Here is a 26,314-nt window from a genome sequence, read left to right on the forward strand (position 1 = left end):
TTCTTTTTTTCTCAAAATACGATTCTCCTCTATCCTTTTCTCCCAATAATTCTCCATCGCATTACGTGTTGCTAAATTGGAATTGTTTTATTTTATCCATTTGTAATTTTTTTACCTAGAAATAAATTGTCTAATTATTGATAACATTTGACATGTCTCCTTACCACTTAACTACAAAGTGAAAATAAATCGATTACACTAATCAAAATAACCCCATCTGACAACAGTTATCGATTTTTTCTCCCTCAGCGAATCGATGTAATGTTACCATCACTATTTTTGTGGTAGTATTTTTTCGCAATTTTGTGTGTGAGGGCCAGAGAAATTAAAGAGATTCTTCTTTAACTGGCAGAAAGAAAAGAAAAAATAATTACAGAAAAAAAGTACAAAAAGAAGAAATACATTTCAAAGCAAGTTAAACGCAGAGTGTTGTGTGTAAATTTGTCATATATAAAAAAAGGAAAAAACAGATAATACAAAATGAGTGGCATGGATAAAAGAAAATTATCGTAAGTTTCGCTAGGAGAAAAAATATCTGTGAAAAAAAGAACGAAAAGAAAAAACTACTTGCATGAAAATAAAGGCAAAAGACCCAACCAACAATAAAAGAACGAGGAAGAAGAAGAACTTTTTTCTGTACAGACAACGACGACGACGATGAATCAAAAAAAGTTCTGCTGCGGCAGAGCAGCTGACGTTGTGATTTGTGTTGCTGCGGGCAGAAGAGCAGATGTGTTTTGTGTTTGCATGCATGCATACATGGATGTGTGTGTGTGCTACTCCAGAAATCAAAATGAGATTGAGTGTTGACGACGGCGGCGACAACGACGTTGTTGTTGTGTGCCGTGTGTTTGGGAATGTGTGTTGAGTGCGTGTGTGTGTTTGTTTGCGCGAATTATAAAAAAAGGGCGGCGGGCGTCGTTGTTCTTTGTTTGCGCTGGCTGCTCAGTAACAAAATAATTGATTTTTTTGCAGCACCAGCCAAACACACAAATATGGTTGGTAGAGAGAACGAAGAAGAAAACAACGATGAAGATGAGTAAAAAAAAACTTACAAATGCCTATACAGGAAAAATTAAACTAAACAACATTGTGGGCACTTGGCTTTATTTTTGTTTGGATACATTCTTCATGTCTTGTGTATATGGATGGCAGCTGTTTGACTTGTGCGAGCATGCATTTTTTTGAATAGGTCACAAGACTTTAATTTGGAACCATGAAGTTAAAAAGAAATCCAGAAAAAGGAAGTCTCCTTTTAATATAATTAGTAGTGTTATTCCAGGCGGTGATTAGTTAACATGGATATGTCCGCAGATGATATGTGGTGTTTCCTGAAGTATGAGTTGTCCTTTCGAAGGGACAAAGAGAAAGAGAGCGGAATTTCATTCTTGAATATTCTATGTGTGTGTGTGTTTGCTTGTTTTTTTTCATACAAGGCTGCGCCGGCGACAACGTTATCGTCGTCGACCTCGTAGACAGTTCCTTGCCAGGGATTTTTTATCCAGAATGTGTCAAACCCTGTATAAATGTGTGTAATGTGTAATACTAATTTAGAGGCCTCAAAATATTTTTGGTAGCCATTGAGTCCAATATGAATAACAATATGGTTATGGTAATTATTTTTTGCTTTTGTGCAGAACTTTGCCGTTAGTTAGTTACACCCCACATTTTTAAGGTCGTGGGTTTGTAACATGCAATTTGTCATGAGGTTAGCCTTGAAATAGCAGCAGCAGGATGGAAGGATACAACAACAAGGGAGGGAGTATGTAAAAACATTTGCCAACGCCAAAAACTTTCATTGAATATTGAAATGGGTCGGAATTTATGCGAAAACATATTTTGGAAGTTTACGAAAAGTTTCGAAATAATTTTACGATATTTTGGGGTTTGGAAAAATATACCAATGGAAAATGTTTCGGAACATGACATGAGCTTAGGGTCAGGTCGTAAATCGTTTAAAAATTTCAACACATAGTCCAAAGGTTAATATTTTTTCTTGCCAAAGTTTATAGATTTGGATCTCCAAAGTCCCGCAGACACCATATAATTTGTCCATGCTAAATTCACTAAGGGAAAGTCAAAATTTCCTTAAAAATGGGTCTTTATTTCGATTTTACTGTAGTTTATATATATGAACCTCCAAAGTCCCACAGAGACCATTGAATTTGTCCATTCCAAATACACTAAGGGAATTTACTCTAGTTTTGAAAAAAAAAATATTTCCTTATTTAGGGGCCATGAAACAGGTTACCCGGTTATTTGACCAGGAAGTTCGGGTAATGGTACCCGGTTATAGCCGGTTCTAAGGGAATTAAGGAGTTATCCCTCCTGGTATTTAAGAGTTTCTCTTATCGACAGTTACCAACACCGACAATAATTTCCATACCTTAGTCCCCATATATTTATGGGGTTCAAAGGTCCATATCCTTTGCTACAAATGGCAACATTTTGAAAACCTACAAGTGTAGTCTAATATTTAGGACAGGATTGGTGAGGGACCATAACGGACACTTGTTCGAATTTTAGGGGATTTTTAAAAAAAAAATCCGGGTTGAAAATTTGGATTTTTGAAAGTAACTCCCAAACGAATTGAGATAAAACTATCATGTCATCACTCAATAACCATTAAAATTATACCTCAATTTGTAATGATCTGTTCCGTAGAACATGGTACCCTTAGCCAAACTTCCGGGACAAATAACCGGGTACGTCCCCCAAGAAAAAAAATATACTCCAATAATTAGGGTAATTATACCAACCTCTGGAAGATTTTAAAAAAAAAAAAACAAAAAATCCGATCGTTTTTACGAAACTAGAGAACTTCCAAATATACTCATGGAAATTTGTTCGGAACGAGACAAATTTATGGCCAGGTCACGTATCGTTTTAACCTTTTTTACCACATATAGTCCCAAGGACCCTGATGAGTTTCTTGCCGGGTCAAATAACCGGGAAACCGGGTACGTCCCCAAGAAAAAATATATCCCAATAATTGGGGTAATTATACCTACCTCTGGAAAAAAATGTTTCAAAAAAAATCGATCGTTTTTACGAAACTAGAGACCTTTCAAATATACTAATGGAAAATTTTTGGGAACTAGATAAATTGAACCAATTTTTATCCGATCGAGACAAAATTTGGCAAAGCGTATTGAATTAGGTCCATATTGATGTATGCGAACTTTTGTAAAAATCGGTTCAGAATTAGATACAGCTCCCATATATAGTTTTGTCCGATTTTGGATATTTGCCCGATTGAGACAACATTTGGCACAGCGTACACAGCGTTTGGCACAGTTTTGTGGAAATCTGTTTACATTTATGTATAGCTCCCTTCTATAATTTCGTCCGATTTTATGTAAATGGTGCGCCAAACTCCCAATATTTGTCGGATTCAGACAAAATTTAGAAAAGCATACTTATTTGAGTCCAGTTTTATATCTGTGAAGTTTTGTTGAAATCGGTTCAGATATAAATATAACACCCATATATATTTTCGTCCGATTTTATGTATATTATGCAGTGAAGAGCCTATGTTTGTTCGAAATCTCTCTTTTTGTGAGATTTGTCTCAAGGTCATTATAATGAGTCAAATTTTCGTCCGATTTTATGTATATTATGCAGTGAAGAGCCTATGTTTGTTCGAAATCTCTCTTTTTGTGAGATTTGTCTCAAGACCATTATAATGAGTCCAATCGACTGCCGTGACCATTTATATAACCATGTTCACATCATCGGCGTTTTGATTCTCTATTAGTGACAATTTTTCAAACAACCTCCAGGATCCATCGTAGTGGTGAAAGAGCGCCTTAAGTTGGGTTGTGTGATTATTCTGTTTTTAAGTAATTCATCAACAGATTAGTTCTATATGGAATAAAGTTCCTGTACCACTGAGGCTATTAAAAATCGATTCTAAATTGCTTCCTTAAAAGTTGCAATGGTATCCACTGATCCCTTAGATCGAGAAAATGTATATTTCCGCAAATCCGTCCCTTTGCATTGTTTTCAATAGGAAGTAAGATAAGATAATTTGTCTAAGGTATTTATTCTTTAATAACGTGTTGCTCCGCTCCCCATCCCCAGAAATGACGTATTTACTTCATTGTATGTACAGTAAAAACTCGCTAATCCGGATTGTATGTTTTATTAATTGGTTTAAATTTATATTAATTTGGTGATAATTTAATTATTTTTAAGTTTTTATTAAAAATGAAAATTATTCATTTCAAAAATATGAACTTTGAATATAATAGGTACCATTTTCAATTAAATGTGCAACGATTTTTTATTAAAATAAAAAGTAACGTATCTTTACGGATTTTTTCTGTCATGTTATGAATCATAGATGGTGTTATATTGAGTTAAAAAAAACGATAACTTTCTTCTTTAATCAAAAAATCAACAATTTTTCTTCCACATACCTTTGTCCCTTAGACCACATGTCCCGAAATGTTTCTCTAATTATATGTGTTCTTCCTTTAGTGTAGTTAAATATTCCATTAGCCGGTGTAGCTTTTTCTTTTCGCTCTCCAAGTACAAAATACTTTGCATAACATATCTACTACTACTGCTACTTGACGAGGACAAAGAATTTCCATCACAGTAAATGTTTACATTCCGACTGAAGTGGTCTATGCTGCTACCACACAAAAACTCAAGGACTTGTGGCAGAAGAATAAAAATTCACATAGAAGCACCTACCATGTATAAGAGAATATTTGGACGGTGGCTTTTGAAAAATTTGTTTAGATTCCTCCTTTTTTACAAAAAATAAAAACCATACATCCTTTCTAAAAATGAGAAAGGAAACAACTAATGTTTCTATGAATTAAAATAAAAAAACTGCTATACCTAGAAGTACCTACAATGAAGGACGGTCGATGATTGCTTATCTTATCTTGGTATAAATATTATTTAGTATTTGAATTTTTTATATTTTTTTATTTCAAGTGAGATAAAGATAATCTTTCCAACTATGGAAATGCCCTAACAATTTGCATTTGATGTATTTAAAGTTATGATAGGGGTAGGCTGTGTCCGTATGTGTGGTATGACATGTCATGGTGAAGAATGAGAATGTGCCCCCATTAGAATGAGGAGAGGGTGATGCAGATGTGAAGATTAGTGATACCAGCTACCTTTCCGAACCTAATTTCCCTTCTAATTTGCCTGAAACCGAATTAAATAATCCATTAGTTGAAGATTTTGTATCGCATTCGGAGAAGAATGTAAATTTCTTTTCAGTACAGATTGGGACGTTTATAGAGAACAGAGTTCAATAGGTACAAGAGTGAAATCAAACAGGCTAAACGTGAGTCTTGGGTCAGATTTGGCAGAGTACTATCTAAAGATCCAAAATCTATAGATTGTATTAAGCGAAGTCACAGAATGTGGCTATAGTGAGTCAATCGAAGGAGTTAACGAAGCGGTCACATTTGGCAGAGTGCTATCTTAAGAACCAAAATCTATTGGTAGTATTAAGCGAAGTGACGGAACAAACTCTGGTAGTGAGACTCTTGATCTTCTATCGTCAATCCACTTCCCTGGTCTTAAGGACCACAATGAGGAGGTGCAGTGTGCGCACATGCTTCGAACGAGGGAGGAGGAGAAGCTGATAGAAAACACTATAAGCTACCCAAAACCAACCCTATAAATCTCATACCTATAAATCTCATGGTCCAGATGGTATAATACCGACCATGCTGCAACACGCAGCACGAGTATTAGCCTCTCTGTAAGGTATTGTTAGGGCTTGTCTAATTCTATTGTACATATCTAGTCTACGGAAAGAGGTAACAGTGACCTTCATTTCGAAGGCCGGGAAGCCGAGACATACGCTACCAAAGGACTATAGATCGATTAGCCCCTCTTCCTTTCTACTCAAGACTTTAGAAAGGTTACTAGACTCAGAAATTAGAAACATTATTGATCAAAACAAAATTAGCAACTCTCAGCATACCTACTTCAAAGGCAAATCAATGGATACGGCCTTACATGAGGTGATTGGACGCATTGAGAAAAATATAGTGTCCTGTGGCTACACTTTGTCCTGTGGCTACACAATGTGAAGCTAGAGGTCATCTATTCTGTTCTCGTAAGCTCTGGTATCCCCTCACTTCTAACGGACTATATTTATATTATGCTGGAAAGCAAAATTACCAAATCATCCTTAGGAGAGAGTTCCGTGAGGAAATCTGTCAACAGAGGCAAACCACAGGGGTTTCCGCTTGCCATCTTTGGGAGGAGTGGCCCTATCCCTTTCTGTAGAAGCAAAATACCTTGAATAGAAATGTTGAAGAACGCTCTAAGAAAGGACTGAGAGCACTCTACTCTTGCAACAACTCCATAGGAAAGAGCTGGGGACTAAGACCAGTGATCATATACTGGCTGTATGTGACGGTTGTTCTTCCCATTCTTACATATGGTTGCCTTGTATACTGCTGCAAAAATTTTATTTAGTACAGCGATCGGCTTCATTCCTGCCTATCGGAGCGCTAAGAAGTACACCACAGACAGCCTTGAAAGCGATCTTAAATATCCAACCACTGAACATTCTGATTAAATTCCAGGCGGCCAGATGTGCCCTAAGGCTCCGAGAAACGGATGCCTGGAAATCGCTGAACTATGGTCACGCTAGTATCCTCGACATAACGCCAGGTTGTGATTTCTTGAGGAGAAATAGTTACATTAGTAACTATGTTCCCTCTCACAGAGGCTTTAATGACATCAGAGTAGATTTTCCTAGTAGGGAATCCTGGACTACCTCTTACCTCTGACAGGTATGTCATTTTTCACAGACGAGTCAAAGTTAGAGGAAGGCACTGTAGCGAAATAGAAATATACAACTCATATAAACATAACAATCTTTGTAGCTTTTTTCAAGCAGAAATCCTTGCAATCACGAAAGCAGCCGAGATAGTAAAAACACTTACTACCGACAATACGGCACCGGTGACTATATATGTCGATAGTCAGGCAGCTTTCAAGGCTTTGAAGTCGTGCACTATAAACTCAAAAGCTGTTCTTTATTGCAAGTCCACCCTGCATGATATACGACGAATTGTTAATTTATGTTGGGTTCCAGGACAACATAGGCAACATAGAAGAGAACGCGATAGGCGACGAGCTTGCTCCAGATGGCACAGAATCGTCCAATCTTCCGATTGAGAGATCTATGCAACCATTGGCTATTTAATTGGCAAAATCCATTTGATCTACGGCGAGGTAGTCGGCAACAGATGGTCAAGAGAACATGGTTGCAGAATCTCAAAAGCTATATAGCCTGAATTCTCTCGCCGATGTTGTCACATAATAAGAGAGAGATAAAAATCATTGTGGGGATCATAACAGGTCATTGCAAGATTAGATCCTTCACGTCGAAATGGAAAGGAGCTAGAAACAATTGAACATATCCTCTATAGATGTCCATCGCTTAGTTGCAGAAGACACAAACAATATCTTCTCCAAAATAGACCCCAATCGAACCCTAGGCTTTGTCAAAAATCTGGCATGGCTAAAATAACCATCTTCTAGGCTTTCCAACTATTTTGTACCCTCTTCCATTCTCTCTTCTTTTCCCGTTTTTTTTTTCAGGTATCAGGTATAGTCTGAAATTACAGAAACACTACTATGTATTACATTCTTTTAAAATCTTTGCCATTCTATTAATTTTTGTTTGCCCCTCATTCTATGTTATGTGAATATGAATGACCTTTTCCAAAACCGGAAGATTTTTTTCCCCACTTTTTTCATAGATGTCATTTAATTTTTGTTTGCTTTGCCAAGTTGTTGTAATGTGGTGGACAATTGGCAATAGAGGTGGTATGACATTCTTCGTCATCAATACAATTGGAATTCTATTTTTTTTTTTGTTCGTTTCTTTTCGTTTGCAAGTTAGTAAGAGGTCGTAAGAATATAGTAGTTACAAAAAAAAATGACTATAAACACACACTAATCGCTAGAAGTATTTTCAAGATATTACTAATCAATAAATAAGGTGTTAATATGTACTTGTGAGTAGGGGGGGAATGGCAGAATTTTGTTTACTTAAGGCATAGAGGTAGAAGAAGACACCTTTCGGAACTGTATTGAATATCTGCAATAGTTATGGTTATTGGTAATTAACGCAGCATACTGATGGAACTGGACGGAAAAGGTATCCAAGTCGTAGCATATGCGGACGACGTGGTAATATTGATTATGCAAAGAGCCTTACTGACGCTGTCACGCTAGGCCAAGGCGAACGGCCTTTGTGTAAACCCAACAAAGACGGAACTGGTAATGTTCACTAGGAAGCGTACTGGTAATGTTCACTAGGATGTAGTGCAGCTTCATCTATCACCCGAAGCAAAGTACCTTGGCACAATCCTGGGCTGTCAATTACGATGAAACATGAACGCTGAGGAATGGGCGAAGAGAGGGATGATTGCACTCTATGTATGCATGAATTTCATTGGGAAAATTGGGGGGCTAAAACCATCGACAATACACTGGTTGTATAACATCGTGATAAGGTTCACCCTTTCCTATGGTTTTCTTGTTTGGTGGAACTGCCTGCGCCACAATTTGACATCCAGCGACGTAGATAAGGTAAAAAGAGCCGCCAGGAGCCACGAGGATTACGCTACAAGCAGCTCTGAACGCAATGCTGAACTTAAGGCTTTTGGGTCTCAACATTAAGTGTCAGGTTGCGCGTAGGCTGCATGAACAAAATCTTTGGCGAAGTTGTATTTGGATCGAACCAGGTATGACATTGGACCAATGCGTAAAACTAACCGACTATATATCACCAGTCCTGAAATTTGACGATGTAGATGTCGTTATTCCTAGTAGAGACGACTGGAACCGGAGTAACCCTCCTCTGGACGTCTGGCTTTCTATACAGAGGATCCAAGATGGAAGAAGGTACAGGAGCGGCCGTCTACTGTGAAAGGCTAGGCCTTGAGTTTACCTACAAGCTGGATAGCAACTGTAGAGTTTTGCAAGCTAAAATCATCGCGATGTGGAAGGCAGCGAACTTGATAAAAAGTCTGGATGCAGAGATCGTTGAACCGGTGACTATTTTTGTGGATAGTCAAGCGGCGGCTCTTAAAGCCATCAAATTCTGTTATATCAAATCTGAGGCCGACCTCATGTGTAGAACAGTTTTGGAAGAACTTACAGCTATCGACTGTGTTGGGTACCCGGACACCGTGACATCATGGGTAATGATCCAGAGCAGACGAATTAGCTAGACGAGGATCTCAATCTACATATCTGTCATCTTTTTCGGAACTTTGAGACGTTCTTCGAAGAACGAGCCAATGAAATTTGGCACAACGTACCTAGGTGCAATGTGGTGCCAAAATCTATTTGGCCGACACTGTCTACCAAAAGAACACACTCTTTGTTGTACCTGAGCAAAGCTGAAATAAGTGTAATGACAGGAATCATTACTGGCCATTGCAATAACAGGGCCATTACCAGTAAATGGGACCACTGCAGCAGAGTCTGCAGTTGACGAGGAGGAGACGAGACAATCTTCATAATCTTCTGTCCGATCTCTATAGCCATCGATACTATCTCATACTTACCTTCTCACACTTCTTTGAGGATAGAGAGACTTCCCTTCTTTTCTTTTTATTTTGTGTTAGAAATGTGATAGCGACTTATATCCAGCAAAAAATCAATTAAATATAGATATGTGTGGTGTTGTTTTCCTTTCCTAGCGTATACAACAACAGCAATTATTTGTTTTTAAAATATCAACTCATAATAATAATGGCAAAACCAAATACCAGAATATAACAGCAGCAGTACTTGTTTTTATGGTCTACTGAATTTAATTAATCGAATGCATTTTTTGCAATTGCCATATGAATTTCTATTATTCGCCGTCATTCGCAGTCATTGATTTGCTGCCGTCACACTAAAACCATTACTTTTTCAAATTCCAATGTTATGAGAAAATGACCAAAACGGACAACCTAATGCAAAAAAAAAAAAACTGAAATCGGAGTCCTGTGTATTGGCACTTGGTTTGTGTATCGAGTAGAGATCGTCCTAACTATTATCAACGTAATCAGAGTGTTCCAAGCACTTCTTCCTATTAAGGACCTGATCGGCAGAAATGAAATCTTCTGATATAAGGCTTCCAGGACGTCATTCCATCGGACGTCAATATATCGTCTCGATATCGAACCCCATGAATGTTTTGTATATGCAATTATGGATCATTGTTCCTAGAATTCTAAATATATGTCCTAACTGCCTTCAAAATCCACACACGACACACCTCATTTATTCAATTGTCTATCCGAACCAAGAAAGCGTCGATAAGGCTCTTGGGCCAAGGCTAACGGCCTTGGAGTACATTCAACAAAGACAGAACTGGTAATGTTCACTAGGAAACGTAAGCTCGGCGTCTTTGCTCCACCAACATTGGATGGAGTGCCGCTTCATCTGACGGATCCAAGATGGAGGAAGGTACAGGGGCTGGCGTCTACTCTAAAAAGCTTGGCCTTAAGTTTACCTACAAGTTGGATAGCAACAGTATTGTTCTCCAAGCTGAAATGTTCGCTATTTGGTAGGCAGCGGAATTGATAAAAAGCCTGGATGCAGAGATCGTTGAACCGGCGACTATCTTTGTGGATAGTCAGGCGGTTCTTAAAGCCATTAGATCCTTTAATATCAAATCTGAGGTAGTCCTCGAGTGTAGAGCAGTTTTGGAAACACTCACAGCTATCGGCTATGTTGGGTACCAGGATACCGTGACATCATGGGTAATGAAAAAACAGACGGGGATCTTGCAATTCATTGCTCAATCAAACCTCCCATCTGTTTTCTTTTTTTCCAACTTTGAGGAGTTCTTCGACGAACGAGCCAATGAACTCTGCCACAACGGTTAGGTTCACTCGGAGACTATTGTCCATTGTGATCATCCTTGATACCTGAAAAGAAAACGGGAAAAAGAAGAGAGCGAGAGGAAGAGAGGAGAAAATAGTAGAAGTAGGAGAGCCCAGATATGGATTTTTAGTCAAGCCAAATTTTTGATAAAGCCAAGGGTGGGATTGGGATCTATTTTATAGAAGAAAGCTAGATTATCAATTTCATATCTTTCAAACTGTTTGTCTTCTGCCGTTCAGCTATGGACATCTACAGACATCTTCTTCGTCACATAGACAAAAGTAATCATCTCCGCTGGAGTCTCATTTCGAAGTGAGAGATCTAATCTTGCAATGACCTGTTATGATACCCATAATGATTTTGATCTCTCTCTCTTATTATGTGACAACAGCGAAGAAGTTCTTCGGCAAGAGAATTCAGGCCAGATAGCTTTTGAGATTCTGCAACCAGGTTCTCTCGACCACCTGTTACCGACTACTTCGCCGTAAAACAAACGGATTTTGCAAATAAAATAGCCAATGGGTGGTTGCACAGATCTCTCAATCGGAAGATTGGACGATTGTGAGCCCCCTCGAGCAAGCTCGTCGGTGGCTATCTCGTTCCCTTAAATGTCACTATGTCATGGAATCCAATATAAGCTAACTATCTGTCGTATATCATTCAAAGCGGACTTGCAATCAAGAACTGCATTTGAGTTTATATTACACTACTTCAAAGCCTTGAGGGCCGCCTGACTATCGGCATATATAGTCACCGGTACCGTATTGTCGGCTGTAAGTGTTTTGAATATCTCGGCCGCTTTCGTGATTGCAAGGATTTCTGCTTGAAAAACGCTGCAAAGATTGTTAAGTTTATATGAGTTGGATATTTCTAAATACCTTCATGAAACGCCTCCACCAGTGCCTTCCTCCATCTTTGACCCGTTTGTGAAAAATGATAGACCTGGCAGAGGTAAGGAGCCACTAGGCCAGGATTCCCTACTAGGCAACTCTACTTTGATGTCATTAAAGACTCTATGAGAGGGAACATAATCACTTATGTGAGTATTTCTTCTCAAGAAATCACAACCTGTCGTTATGTTGAAGATACTAGCGTCACCATAGTTCAGCGATTTCCAGCCATCCGTATCTCGAAGCCTCAGGGCACATGTGGCCGCCTGGAATTTAATCAGAATGCCCAGTTGTTGGAGATTCAGTATCGCATTTAAGCCCGCCTGTGGTGTACTTCTTTGCGCTCCGGTAGTCAAGATCGAAGCCGATCGCTGTACTGAATTTAATTTTGTCAGCAGTATATTTTTGTTGACCCCCTGCCACAATACAAGGCAGCCATATGTAATAATGGTGAGAACGACCATCACATACAGCCAGTGTATGATCTCTGGTCTTAGTCCACAGTTCTTTCCTATGGAGTTCTTGCATGATTAGAGTGCCAGCAGTCCTTTCTCAGAGCGATCCGCAACATTCCCCAGGTTCCATAGTTGTCTTGTAAAATGGTTTCCTTCGGAGCATTTATTAAAAAACTAAAATTTTCCCTTAAATAAATTCCAAAGGGTTGACACTCTTGCGTAAAAGGAAAGCAAAGGAGTTTTTTTTATTCGTTAAATTTTTTCAGTGTTTTAAATGTTCCCAGCCATAAGAATTAAATTCCAAAGAATACCATGGTATTCAACAAATAATTATATTCACATTCCCACCTACTTGGAACTTGTAAATTATTTATTTAACATTTCCTCTTTTTTATTTTAATGTGTGAATACCACCTTTTACGTCCAGTTGTTGCCCCTGTTTGGGTGGCCTATGGCATTATTGTTGATTGGTTAACATTAACTACGTTCCGTATGCTGTCTTAACATGTTGACGTAGTAGTATATATGTGCGTACATATATCTATGTATATACATTCTTATTTATAATTCTTTGAATTTTCACATTTAGTTAACTGTGGGTTTTGTGTCCCCCTACCCCCAACTACCCACCCACTAAAAATAGAAACAATTTGTTTTTTTTTCTTACTTTCTTTTCATTCTCCACGGATTTTTTTAACTTTTGAGTCCAAAACACCATATTGAGGATAAGGAAAAAACAAAAAACTGTTAATGTCAAATTTATGAAACGTGCAGTGGAAGTGTTTTCGCCTTCGTCTTCTTCTTCTGTTACAACCTAGCAGCAACAGTACCCAATGTCATTCCAAGTTAACGTTTTTTCTTTCAACATTTTTCTTGTCGAGTTTAATTGTGTGCGTATTTTTAAGAGAAATTATTTCTAACCTTGTTGCCATCATCATCATCACATTTTTCCAAGAATATTTCTAAAAAGGACATGGGATTAATTATCCATGACATAAGGTTTATATACACAATTTCAAAAGGGAATTCTACTTAAGTTGGCATAATTTTAACAAAACTTCGAGAAAAAGGATTAAATTTCATAGAAAAACTTTTGGGAAATATTTTCCAAAAGGAGGTTAGTGGAATGTTTCCCTCCTTCCTTTAATTAATAGTTTTTTGTCAATCCAGCAAATATTTTAATAAGATTATTTAATTTTAAATTCACGATTAATAAAAAATCTATTCCTAGTATTCCGTTAATGTCCCAACAAAACAAATCTTTATTACCATGTATAATAATTGGTTTTTATATTTTCTTTTTTTAATTTCTATTGATTCTTATCACAAATACTTCCTAAAAGAACATTTGAAACATAACCTATTCCCTTCCCTACCATGGTCACTCATATCTAACGTATAACTCGTTATCACCGTACAGAAAGTTTTGATAATGTTAGTGTTCAATAAAGATTAGATTATAATACAAATTTAGAAAATATTTGTAATGACAATATTTAGAAACATTGACTTTGTTTAATTATGTTTCAGGGTTCAATTTTTATATCCTCAGCCTTATGGCTAATGAGGGTATATACACTTTGATACGGTGAAAATTTGCCTCATCGAATTAGTTAGTTTAAGATATATGTTTCGTTGGACCAAATCCGTTTCAGACAATTTAGAGTCGATTTATAAATTTCCGTATCTGTCTGGCCGGCTGGTGCTCACGATAACTCTCGAAGGGTGCTACCGATTTCGTCCAAACATCGTAGTATTTTTTCTAAAATGATTATAAGTTCGTAGATGGGGAATATCGATCCACTCCTGTTACCTTCTCCACAAAATGGTAAAATTTTGCTAGCCTGTTAATTTAACCTAACATGCATCTGATACAAAGATGGGACCCATTGGTCCACTCCTTCTGGTACCTATCCGACAAATGGTCAAAATGGTCAATATTTGCAAATCCAATATCAGGCGAATGGAATGTCCGATATGAACCAAACTTTGCACAGCCCGTTATCTGTACGAAATCTAGATTAAGTCCGAAGCTAGGACCCCTCAAGATTTAGGTTAGCTGATGCTGTCACTCGGAGACCTTGGATCCATTGTGTTCATCCTGAGCACCTGAAAAGGACATGAGTGTAAAAGGAAAGTGTTTTAAAATAAGAAAACAAATTTTAGCTAAAACATGTCAGATTTTCAGCAAAGGAAAATATTTTTATAGTATTTATTCCGTAGAAGAATGCTAGACAAGGCAATTTCATTCGACTTAATCTCAAAGTATACGCTCAATTGTTTTCAGTTTTTTCTCATCCTCGCATAAGCGGCGATAATCCACCTTATTGATGTGTCTTTCGGATGCGATATAATCCTGCAGCGTCCTTGTATTATAGTTACAGAGAGCTCAATAACATTTTAATGCATACTTGGTTATGCTTGTAATTAACTTGTCTCACGTATCATATTGCTTCTGGTCACTTATAAATATCGCATCCGGTCGTTCAGAAACCTTTAAAGCCCCTCTATAAAAAACCCTGCCGTATTCGTCCATAAATACACTCTTTCGGACTACAGTCCGGAATACTTTTTAAAAATTCGAAGTACACAGCCACCAAGGCTTTCAGTTCCTACATAAAACCTTCCATTCATAAAGTTCCTATATTACGATTCTCATTCGTTTCGTCTATGAAAATATGCTGCTTCATTTATAAATAAAGTCTATAAAAGCTTGCTGACTTTTAGCTCTATTAAGCCACCCTGGCCTTCAGTCTTATAAAAATCCCTATTTTAGTTCGATTTTCGAAACTCCTTGTTTCAATTCACCTCGTCCATAAAGATTCGGTTCAGTTCGTCTATAAAGACTTATTGTTTTTTTGTATAGTTTATAAAGAATTCCTTCTGTTCTTCTATAAAGCCTCCATGTCAGGCTCGTCTATATTGACCTGGTTTCGGCCTTTAATTTTGTCTCTAATGATCGTCAATAAAAATTGTATGCGTGTCTATAAGTTTATCTGGCTAATAGCCTCTATAAAGACTTCCTAATCTATATTTGGCATATCAAGATTTGCTGGCCTTTATAAAGAAATTCACTAGCCTTCATTTCATCTATAACGATTCCCGGATCCTCAACTCATTTATAGAGGAATCACTCCAAATTGTATATAAGGACTCCTTTAATCTCCTCTATAAAACTCCCTTCAGCTCGTCTATAAAAACTCCGTTCTGCTCGTTTATACTCTCTATACTCTCATCTACATACTCGTACCCTCTTCAACTCATCTCTGAGGGTTCCCCTCAGGTCTTCTATTAAGACCCTCTTCAGGTCGTCTATATAGAAACCCTTTTGCTCGTTTACAAATGTTCCCGTCTGACCATATTGTCGTTCTCCTCTAGTTTACCCTAAGAATCTTACCTTTTGACAAAGTATCCTCTCTAAACGCCTTAAAGCAGAGAAGGAGTTAAGTATGCCATGTCAATTTTAGTCGTCTATAAACACTCCCTTCTCTTTAAATATCCTTGGTTATATTTCAAAATTTTATTTGCATAAATTTGTCAGTCTTTGCCTTCAGACAATGTGTCATTTACTCTGTCATTAAGTTAAGGCGTTTTATGTGTATATGTGGATGTAAGTAGGTAACCCATTTTTGTATGTGCGTATCACCATGTTTGCATTGCTCATTGAGTTCTTGTATTATTAGAATAGAATACAATGTTGTTGTTTCTGCTATTCTTTGGAATCAATTGTTTGTGTCTTTGGCTTAATGCCGAATTGCTGCTATGGCGGCTAGGCTACCATGTTCATAGGTCGTGAAATGATATTTTCCTCTTTCTCTACATTTTATAAAAAGATAAACATTTTGGTTTCTATAAAAATTCAAGGATTCTCTTAAAAGGAGAAGAATTTGACCAAAATGAAATAATAATAAAAATGATCTTATCAAAATCATTAGAATTATCATTAAATATATATTTTTAATTATTCGGAATAATTATTAGTTATTTTTGTTCAAATATTTCAATTATCGTGTTCACCTCATGCATTATCTTCAAATAAAAATTGTACGTTATTTATTCTTTCTTTTTTATTAAAAAAAAAAAACTACTAATAATCGCACCACATGCAAAACCTTTAGGGAATCCCCCGACCTCGTATATTATTTGTTATGACTGCGGTATGTTTGCATTATATATCTAGTGACAATAACGTCGATGATGATGATGACGACGTCGACGACAACGACGGTGGTGACGATAACAATCATATCTATATTTCTAGCATTCATTAAAACGCTCACCGATACACACGCTCACGTTCACTAACTCAGCCCGTAGCTGACCATGTGAGAGAGCTTAATTTATCATCAGAATAACTATTTACCATGACCATATATAAATATTATATACATACAAATATGTCTATGATTATATATAGATTTATATGTATATAACGATTTGTGAGTGTTTGGAGACTAATAACTTTTACCGTTTTTGAAAGAATTCCAAATAGGTAACATGAATAGCACAAATAACACACACAGACACACCGATAAGATATACAGTGAAGTAGAAAGGTTCAAATGTACTTTCACTATAGAATTGGAATGGAATAAAAAATAATAATTAGGGACTTTATAGGTCGTCCTGGCGGAAATAATAATGAAAACTTATTTCCAGAGGCACCTACAGACATTATTCTGTTTGTCTATGAAAACTCTCATTGGTGTATTAAGACTATTAAGCTAGTCTATAAAGGCTCCCTTCAGCTCGTCTACCTTTAGACCTTTAGTTGGTCTATAAAGAAACCCTTCAACTCGCCCATAAAAACTCCCTTCAGCTTGTCTATAAAAAATCGCTTCAGCACGTCTATAAAGACTCCCTGACCTTCAGCACGTCTATAAAGACTCCCTGACCTTCAGCTCGTCTATAAAGACTCCCTGACTCTCAGCTCGTCTATAAAGACTCCCTGATCTTCAGCTTGTCAATAAAGACTCCCTGGCCTTGAGCTCGTCTATAACGACTCCCTGACCTCTAGCTCGTCTATAAAGACTCCCTGCTTCAGCTCGTCTATAAAGACTCCTTGCTTCAGACTCCCTGCTTCAGCTCGTCTATAAAGACCCTCTTCATGCTCGTATGTAAAGACTCCTCTCAGCTCGTTTATAAAGACTCCCAGACTTTCAGCTGATCTATAAAGACTCCCACACCTTCAGCAGGTCTATAAAGACTCCCTGCTTCAGCTCATCTATAAAAGCTCTTCAGTTCCTCTGTACATATATATATATATATATAGCAGGAAACCGGATACCTTGTTGACATTGAAATCTAAATGGCATTCATTTGTAGTGGTGGTACTCATATATATGGGATTTGATTGTATTTGTATCAGTATCTAAAATGTGTGTTTGTGTGAATTTAATTGTAACCTTGATGATGATGTTATCTTACCATAAAACGGCATGGAAAACAAAACAGACGAAAAAAATTAGGTCAGAAAAATTGTGGTAATGGTTGTGTGTGTGTGTGTGATTTATTACAAGAAATTTGAGAGAAAGTAAAAAGTTTTCCTTTGGACAAATGAAAAACAATCTATTTCAATTAAATGTTAATGGACTTTGCCTTTATTTTCGATGTTTGTAATTTCAAAGAATTTTTATTAATTAAATATTTATACACGAATACATATAAATGTGTAATTTTTACTTTTCTTTTTAGGACATCGGGTGATTCCCTATATGAAATATTAGGACTTCCTAAAACAGCAACAGCTGAAGATATTAAAAAGACTTATAGAAAACTTGCTTTAAAATACCATCCAGATAAAAATCCAGACAATGTTGATGCTGCCGAAAAGGTAAATATATTTGTTTTTTAAAAATATTCAATCTATAAAATATTTTCTAAAAGACATTTATGAAATCTCCTGAAGCCCTGACAGAAAAAATCTGTATATAGAAGACTTTTTAGAGGTCCTTTAAACATGAAAGAAAGTATGAAATATAATAAATTGTAAAAATGTCGCGAAGTTATTCAGATGACCGATATAAAACAGTTATGCATTATATTTAGATAAATTTTTGTTTGAGGGCCTATAGTGGAATTTGGTGGATAATGGATATTTTCTCCATTGATATAAATAGTCTAAAATGCATTATGTGTACAAATATTGAGTCAATTGTAAAACTATCCAAATACACCATTGTGGCCTTTTTTGTATTTAAATCAAATTAAATTAATATTTTATTGCTCTAATTTATATTATTCGAGTTTTCTTTTGTTCGGTGACCTATACTGAAATTTAGTGGAGATTATTTTTCTATTGGTACCAATAATCTAAAATGCATTATAGCTAGAAATTTTGGGTCGATTGTAAAAATACCCCTAAAAATACGTAATAGTACATTTTTTGTGAATTTTAATTAAATTAAGATTAATAATTTATTGCTATATATAAAATTATTTGAGTTTTCTTTTGTTCGGGGACTTATAGTGGAATTTACTGGAGAATTTGTTTTCCTTTAACACCATCCGGCTAAAATAAATAATTAATGAAAAATTGTGCAATAGTAAAAACTCCCAAAAATACCTGCCAGAAATTAAATTAATATCTTTATGCTATATATAACATTGTTAGAGTTTTCTTTTCTTCTGGATCCTATAGTAGAATTCAGAGGAGAATATTTTATCCATTGGCAACAATCATCTAAAAAAAATTATTAGTGAAAATTTTGGGTCTATTGTAAAAATACCCAAAAACACCATTCTGGCCTTTTTAGTTTATTTAAACCGAATTAAAATTAATAATTTATTGTTATATATAATATTAGTAGATTTTTCTTTTATTCGCGGACCTACGCTGAAATTTAGTGGAGAATATTTTTCCTTTGGCACCATCACGATAAAATAAATTAATAATGGAAAATTTTCGTCAATTGTAAAAAAACTCCCAAAAATGCCAGCCTGGCTTTTTATATGTATTTAAATCAAATTAAAATGAATTTTTTATTGCTATATATAACATTGTTAGAATTTTCTTTTCTTCTGGAACCTACAGTGAAATTAAGTGGATAATATTATTTCCTTTGAGACCAATCGTCTAAAATGCATTATTAGAGGGGATTTTGGGTCTTTTGTAAAAATACCCAAAAACCTCATTCTGGACTTTTTAGTTTATTTAAACTGAATTAAAATTAATATTTTATTGTTATATATAATATCAGTAGAGTTGTCTTTTGTTCGGGGACCTATAGTAGAATTTGGTGGAGAATATTTTTTCCTTTGACATCATCCCGCTAAAAGGAATATTTAATGCAAAATTTGGGTTAATTAAAAAATACAAAAAATGACCTTTTTATGTATTTAAACCAAATTTAAATTAACATGTTATTGCTATATATAAAATCATTAGAGTTTTCCTTTGTTCGGGGACCTATACTGGAATTTATTGGAGAATATTTTTTCCGTTGACACCAATCGTCTAAAATATATTAGTAGTGGGAATTTTTGCTCTATTGAAAAATGCCCAAAAACCTCATTTTGGGCTTTTTAGTTCATTTAAACCGAATTAAAAATTTATATTTTTATTGTTATATATAATATTAGTAGAGTATTCTTTTGTTCGGAGACCTATAGTGGAATTTAGTGGAGAATATGTTTTCCTTTGACATCAACCCGCTAAAATGAATATTTAATGAAAATTTTGGGTCAATTGAAAAAAAAAATACCCAAAAATGCCCCAACGACCTTGTTGCTGTATTTAAACAAAATTAAAATTAATATTTTATTGTTATATATAATATTATTAGAGTATTCTTTTGTTCGGGGCCCTATTTCGGAATTTGCTGAAAAATATTTTTTCCTTTGGCACCATCCCGCTAAAAGGAATATTTAATGAAAAATGTAGGTAAATTGTAAAAATGTCCAAAAAAAAGCATCAATGACCTTGTTTGTGCATTAACCGAAATTTAAATTTAAATGTTATTACTATATATTAAATTATTTGGGGGCTTCTTTAGTTAGAGGACCTATAGAGGATTTTGGTGGAGAATATTTTTACCCTTGGGAACATCCTGCTAAAATGAATATTAAATGGAAATTTTGGATCATTTGTAAAAATACCAAAAACTGTTAAATAATTCTAAAGGTCGTCTGTATATAGAAGTCCTTTAAGAGATTTTTCTAAATTATCGTAAATTTATATCAAATTATCATATTCTTATATCCTATTTCGCTTCCTCTTCATTTACAGTTCAAGGAAGTCAATCGTGCACACTCGATATTAAGTGATCAAACAAAACGTAATATTTATGATAATTATGGTTCATTAGGTCTATATATTGCTGAACAATTTGGTGAAGAAAATGTCAATGCATACTTTGTGGTAACCTCGCCAGCAGTTAAGGTAAACTGAAAATGAAATTCCAAAATACAAATAAATGGAAATTAATTAAATGTTTTAATTTTTTTATTCCATCAGGCATTGGTTATTTGTTGTACACTAATAACAGGCTGTTGTTGCTGTTGCTGCTGTTGTTGTTGCTGCAACTTCTGTTGTGGCAAATTTAAGCCACCCGCAAATGAATCACACGATCAATATGCCCATCTAAATGTAAGTCTAAATCGCCCACTATTTTTTTTCTCTCTCCATAAATTGTAGTAAAACAAAGAAAATGAAAATATTTTCTTATTTGTAATGAGAAAAAAAAAACAAGAAAAATCAAAAGAAAATTCTTTAATGTATTCGAAAAGAAAAAAAAACGAAAAATATGTTTTCTGCAAAGCTTCTTGTTTTCAGTTTTACTGTTTTTTCTTTATTATTTTTTTTTTTTTTCTTACTAACAAAATCAAAAACCACCCACTTCTTCTTTATACCAAAATACCATTTTGAAGTATTATTACTAGGACTCTCTACAACGCCTTTTCGCATATAAAAATATATATAAATCATTTTTATATTTCGTAGACATAAAGGCGCCTTCGCCGTCGTTCATTTCTCTAGCCAATCCCATCCCATAATACGCATTGTTAAAAGAAGGACATTTTCTGTTTTCTGCGTATTTGTTCGTGTGCATGTTGTCGTCATGAATAGTTGGATTTGTTTTGCTTTTGTCAGTTGGATAGTTAGCCTGATTTTATTGTATACATGAATGTAGGACATTGTTTTCATAATTGTATAGACAAGCCTGAACGGAGTCTTAATATACGAGGTAAAGGGGTCCTTATAGACGAGCTGGAGCAGGGAGTCTTAATAGACGAGGTAAAGGGTGTTTTTATATATGAGCTTGAGCAGGGAGCCTTTATAGATGAGCTGAATCAGGGAGTCTTTATAGATGACCTGAAACAGGGAGTCTTTCTAGACGAGCTGAAGGCAGGGAGTCTTTAAGAACGAGCTGAAGCAGGGAGTCTTTAAGAACGAGCTGAAGCAGGGAGTCTATAGACGAGCTGAAGGCAGGGAGTCTTTATAGACAAGCTGAAGGCAGGGAGTCTTTATAGACGAACTGAAGCAGGGAGTCTTTATAGACGAGCTGAAGCAGGGAGTCTTTATAGACGAGCTGAAGCAGGATGTGTTTATAGACGAGCAGAAGCATGGTGTCTTTATAGGTGAGCTGAGCCCCTTATATGACTTTCGATTTGTTCGAAATTTGGTATATCGTACCGAATTAAGTCTAGAATGATGTGTGCTAAGTTTCGAGAAAATTGGTTCAGATTTAGATATAGCTCCCATACAAATTTTCGTGCGATTTAATTTTAATTGTTTACCAAAGCCCCTATATGACTTTCTATTTCCACGAAATTTGGCATAGCGAGCTGAATTGATTCTAGAATGATGTGTTTTAAGTTTCGAGAAAATTTGTTCAGATTTAGATATAGCTCCCATACAAATGTTCATCCGATTTTATGTAAATGGTACCCCAAAATCCCTATATATCCTTCGATTTGCACGAAATTTGGTATATCGTACTGAATTAAGTCTAGAATGATGTGTGTTAAATTTCGTGAAAATCGGTTAAGATTTAATGTAAATTGTGCACCAAAGTCCCTTTATGTCCTTCGATTTGTATGAAATGTGGCTAGCGTACTAGATTGATTCTAGAATGATGTGTGTTAAGTTTCCTGAAAATCGGTTCAGATTTAGATATAGCTCCCATATATATTTTCGTCCGATTTTTGGTAAATGGTGCACCAAAGTTCCTTTAATATCTTTCGGTTTACACTAAATTTGGCACAGCGTAATTAATTAGGTCTAGATGTGTGTTAAGTTTCCTGAAATCGGTTCAGATTTAGATATAGGTTCTACATCTGACCAAATGAAAAATTTAGTATCGGTTGCAGAATGACATGTTTGTGGATCCAATTTAATTTTAATGATCCTTTAAAATGCGACGTCTGTTAGGATTGATCTGTTGAATATACCCAATGTGGTGAAGGGTATCATATAGTCGGCCCCGTCCGACTTTACTACTTTCCGTACTGGTTTTTAACTTCTAAAATAAGTTTAAAAAACCCTTAATATTTCAAAATGGTATTTATTTTTAAGCGTTTTCGAAAGAAATCGAATAATAACACACTTTCATTGGTATCTTTTTAATTTAAAAAACTCTATTTTCTAAACTATTTATTGATCGGATATGCTTTGTTTTTGTTGGTAACACATTTTTTTCTTTTGAGTATCGAAGAAGTACTACCTTACATACCTATATATCCTGTTTAAATATATATCACCACCAAATGTAATTAATGGTGATGGTTCTACTACTAACAATCTCTCTCTCGTTGGAGAACAAAATTTTAATAATAAATAAAAGCTTATTTGTTGATGATTTTTGTGGAGTTTATAATGTAGCTGTTGTTAATTACCCCTCCTACCCCTCAAAAAACACCACCTGCTGCCTCCCTTTTCCCTGTATGTTTTGTATTTGAATGCCAAAAATATAAGAATATACATATGTATGTATTCTGCATGTTCGTTATTATCCAATTTTGTTTTGGGAAAATGTTTCATTTGATTGTTTGTTTTGTTTTGAAATACCTAAAGACAGGTAAGTAACAACAACAAGAAAATATAATTTACAATTTTTTTTTAGAAGTAGATATCTCTTCTAGTAGTGTAGTAGTCTTAAAAGGGGTTCTAATGAATTAGTTCCAAAGAGCTGGAACAAAATGGAAAGTTTTTTTCATTTAGTTCTCTGTGTCTCTCTCTCTCAGTCTCTTAAGAAAAGTTTAAAAATTTTGTTTATTTTAATGCTTTTCATTTTGTTTTTAACAAAAATAATAAGGTAAATAATTTAATATTTATAAGTTAATTACTACTACATATATATAACTTGTGTATATTATTACATTATTTTCATGTACTTTACTTTGAAAATCTATTTGTTGTTTTCTTGGATTTTATTCTTTCTCAATTCTTTGTTTTCTTTTTTAAAATATTATTTTTCTATTTTTGTTTAAATATTTTCTATACCATGTTTTACTTTTCTAATGCACGCGCTCTCTTCTTCTTCTACATATCATCCATTTTTATTAGCAACAACAAAATATCACTACTATTCTTCTTCTTTTAAGTCTTCTTTATCTTCTAATTCTCTTAATTTCCTTTCGTTCATGCCATTTGTATCACAAATACCAACAAAATAATAAATCTTCACGAAAATCATCACAAAAACAAAATGCTGCTTACCTATATAACCTCACATTTACAATTAAATTAAAAAAACAACATTGAATGTTTTCTCCTTTTTCTTCTTCCATTAAGAATTGTAACCGGATATAAAAGTGTAATATGACAAAGAAGTATATAAGTAATGATTTGGTTTCACATTAAGAGAAAATCAAAAAAGCAATGATGTTTGTTTGCTGTTTCATCATGTCCATTTTTTTACATGTAATTTTTTATTTTGTTACGTATAAATGTAAATTTTGTGGTATCGATTTTTGATTTGTAAAAAATGTAAACATACATCCGTTCCTTTGTAAAATATTCAAATCAATTATCTTTAGTTTCATATTTTTTTAATTTATTTTTATTCCAATTGTTGTTAAATCGTTGTACATTGAATTTCCTTTATTTTTTAAAAACATCTCAATTATCGAATGTTATTCCGATTGCCGCGGAATTTGGTCCAGCGTACCTAATTGATGATAGGATATATTATATATTAAGTTTTGTTAATATCATTTCAGATTTTGATATAGCTCCCATAATACCACCCAACGCTTGCCCAATTGGCAGATTTACCTGTAGGTCTCATATTTTTTGCCTTTATACATACACTGGTGGCCAAAACTAAAGCAACTGAAATTGCAAACTGAATAAATGACCCATAATTTTTTTGAAAATAAAGTTATAGTGAACGTTTTTTTAGATATAAATTTATTTAAAAAAACTCAAAATTTATTTTGAAATAAAAAATATTCTATGGAAAACTAAATTGACCCAATTTTTACATGGTCAAAACAAAAGCAACTTTTTGATTTTTTCTTATAAATAAAAAATTTTGCCAGTAATCGAGAGCATAGCCATAACCGGCAGCACACCTACATGGCATTAAATCAATAAAATGCTCAATTTGATCCTTGGGTGTACTATTCCTCGCATCCTGAACCTTTGGGAATCTGTCCGAATGTATTACTTCAAAAATCTCATAAATAAATCACATTCCATAAAAAGAATGCACTCTACGATGTGCAGTGTGAAGCTGACCTATCTTTTCTCTGCGCTTCGTGGAAACCTTGGGGATCTTCGGATCCGCCGTGGACCAAAATGGATCGAGGTACTGCCCTTAACTTAATAAACTAAGATGGTAAAGAAGAACAAAAGGAATAAAGTTACTGTGCAGGGAGTTAATAACCTAGTACATGCGGAAATCTTTGCTGATATCACAAGCCATGTGTCTTCGAGATCAAGCGATTGTGATCAGGCTGCTCTAGGTGTGGATGCTTTGGCACCTGGAGCTGTACCTGCTACAAGCTGTAAACGAGCAAGTAAATACTGATGCAAATCAATCTATGACTGACAGGACTGTAGTTCTGGGGGAAGGGACGACCTACACCGGACCCTTAACGCTATCCGCGATAGTCTAGAGGAACAGAGTAGAGAAATCTTCGATCAGTTAGACAGGGTTATACAGGAAGAGCAAAGTGGGGATACGGAACTGCTACTGAACTTTACCCTGACTGATGATGAGCAGGACATCATGATTCCGGCCAAGTCTACACCGCGGCATTGTTGTAGCCTCAACGAAGGAATCGTAGACCTTGTTGACCGACTGACTTCAAGTCTGACTCGCCGACTTGCCGACAATAAACTTCGAAGGCAAACTGCGACGGAGGCGATGTCCGACAATGGGGAATCTATCGAGACCCCAGCAACGGACAGCGGCTCAAAGGCCGGAAAGTCCCGAGAAGTATACGATGCCAAGCACTATAAACGTGTCGTATCGTATCTTCGCAAATTCTGAATCAAGTAAGTAGTGGAATGGGCAAAGCCCACTGTCTGTGACAAGGGTGCGAAGCTGATTTCTGATCCGAAGCCTAACCCGAGTCAAAAGGCAACGGATAATGCTACTGAGCACATTCCGACACAAACTGTCACCCATAAGGGTGATCAACGTGTGAAAGGCTCTGTCTCAAAGCCAGATCCTACGCCAAGCGACAAAGGTGAAGCGGTTGGTGCTAAAGCTTTGAGTGGATCCACCAGTGGTCGAAATAGGAGGAAGGGCAAGTCTGGCAAGGAACCATCGCCTCCTGGTAGAGCAAATGCTGCCTCGCAGAGCAAATCTATGAAGCGCATTCGCTCATCAGAAGGTCCGTAACCTTCATCCGTCTGACTGACCCATCTACCTCACATGCGGCTGTCGGTAGGCTACAAACGGCGGAGAAAACGTCTAGTACAGAAAAGCCTCTGGAAAAGCTAACTTCAATGTTCGTGCTCAGAGACAGCGGAAGCTATATGACAGACCGACTAGGCTAGCTGCTGACGAAGACCTTCAAGTGGCAATCATTGACAAATCCTTATGGTAGGATTAGTGACAGTCATGGTTGATCTTTGAAGCAGCATCTGTGGCAGCGTCTGTGGGTCAAATCAGGGAATCGTCAGTTTGGCAG

At 35.7% G+C, this 26,314-nt stretch overlaps 1 protein-coding gene across 1 annotated transcript in view; it reads left to right on the forward strand.

Moving 5' to 3' along the window:
* Positions 1–452: 452 nt before the first annotated feature.
* Positions 453–26,314, forward strand: part of LOC133331631 (dnaJ homolog subfamily C member 5 homolog) — a 37,595-nt gene continuing 11,733 nt past the window's right edge. Inside the window, exons 1-4 of the mRNA XM_061540013.1 lie at positions 453–509; positions 17,924–18,062; positions 20,457–20,609; positions 20,685–20,816. Of these exons, the coding sequence (XP_061395997.1) occupies positions 481–509; positions 17,924–18,062; positions 20,457–20,609; positions 20,685–20,816 (453 nt within the window). The 5' untranslated portion in view covers positions 453–480. The remainder of the gene's footprint in view (positions 510–17,923; positions 18,063–20,456; positions 20,610–20,684; positions 20,817–26,314) is intronic.

The sequence above is a fragment of the Musca vetustissima genome, unplaced genomic scaffold (genome assembly GCF_032173495.1).
Source record: "Musca vetustissima isolate MV318-11 ecotype Yass unplaced genomic scaffold, APGP_CSIRO_Mvet_v1 utg72969, whole genome shotgun sequence".
NCBI classification, from domain to species: Eukaryota; Metazoa; Arthropoda; class Insecta; order Diptera; family Muscidae; genus Musca; species Musca vetustissima.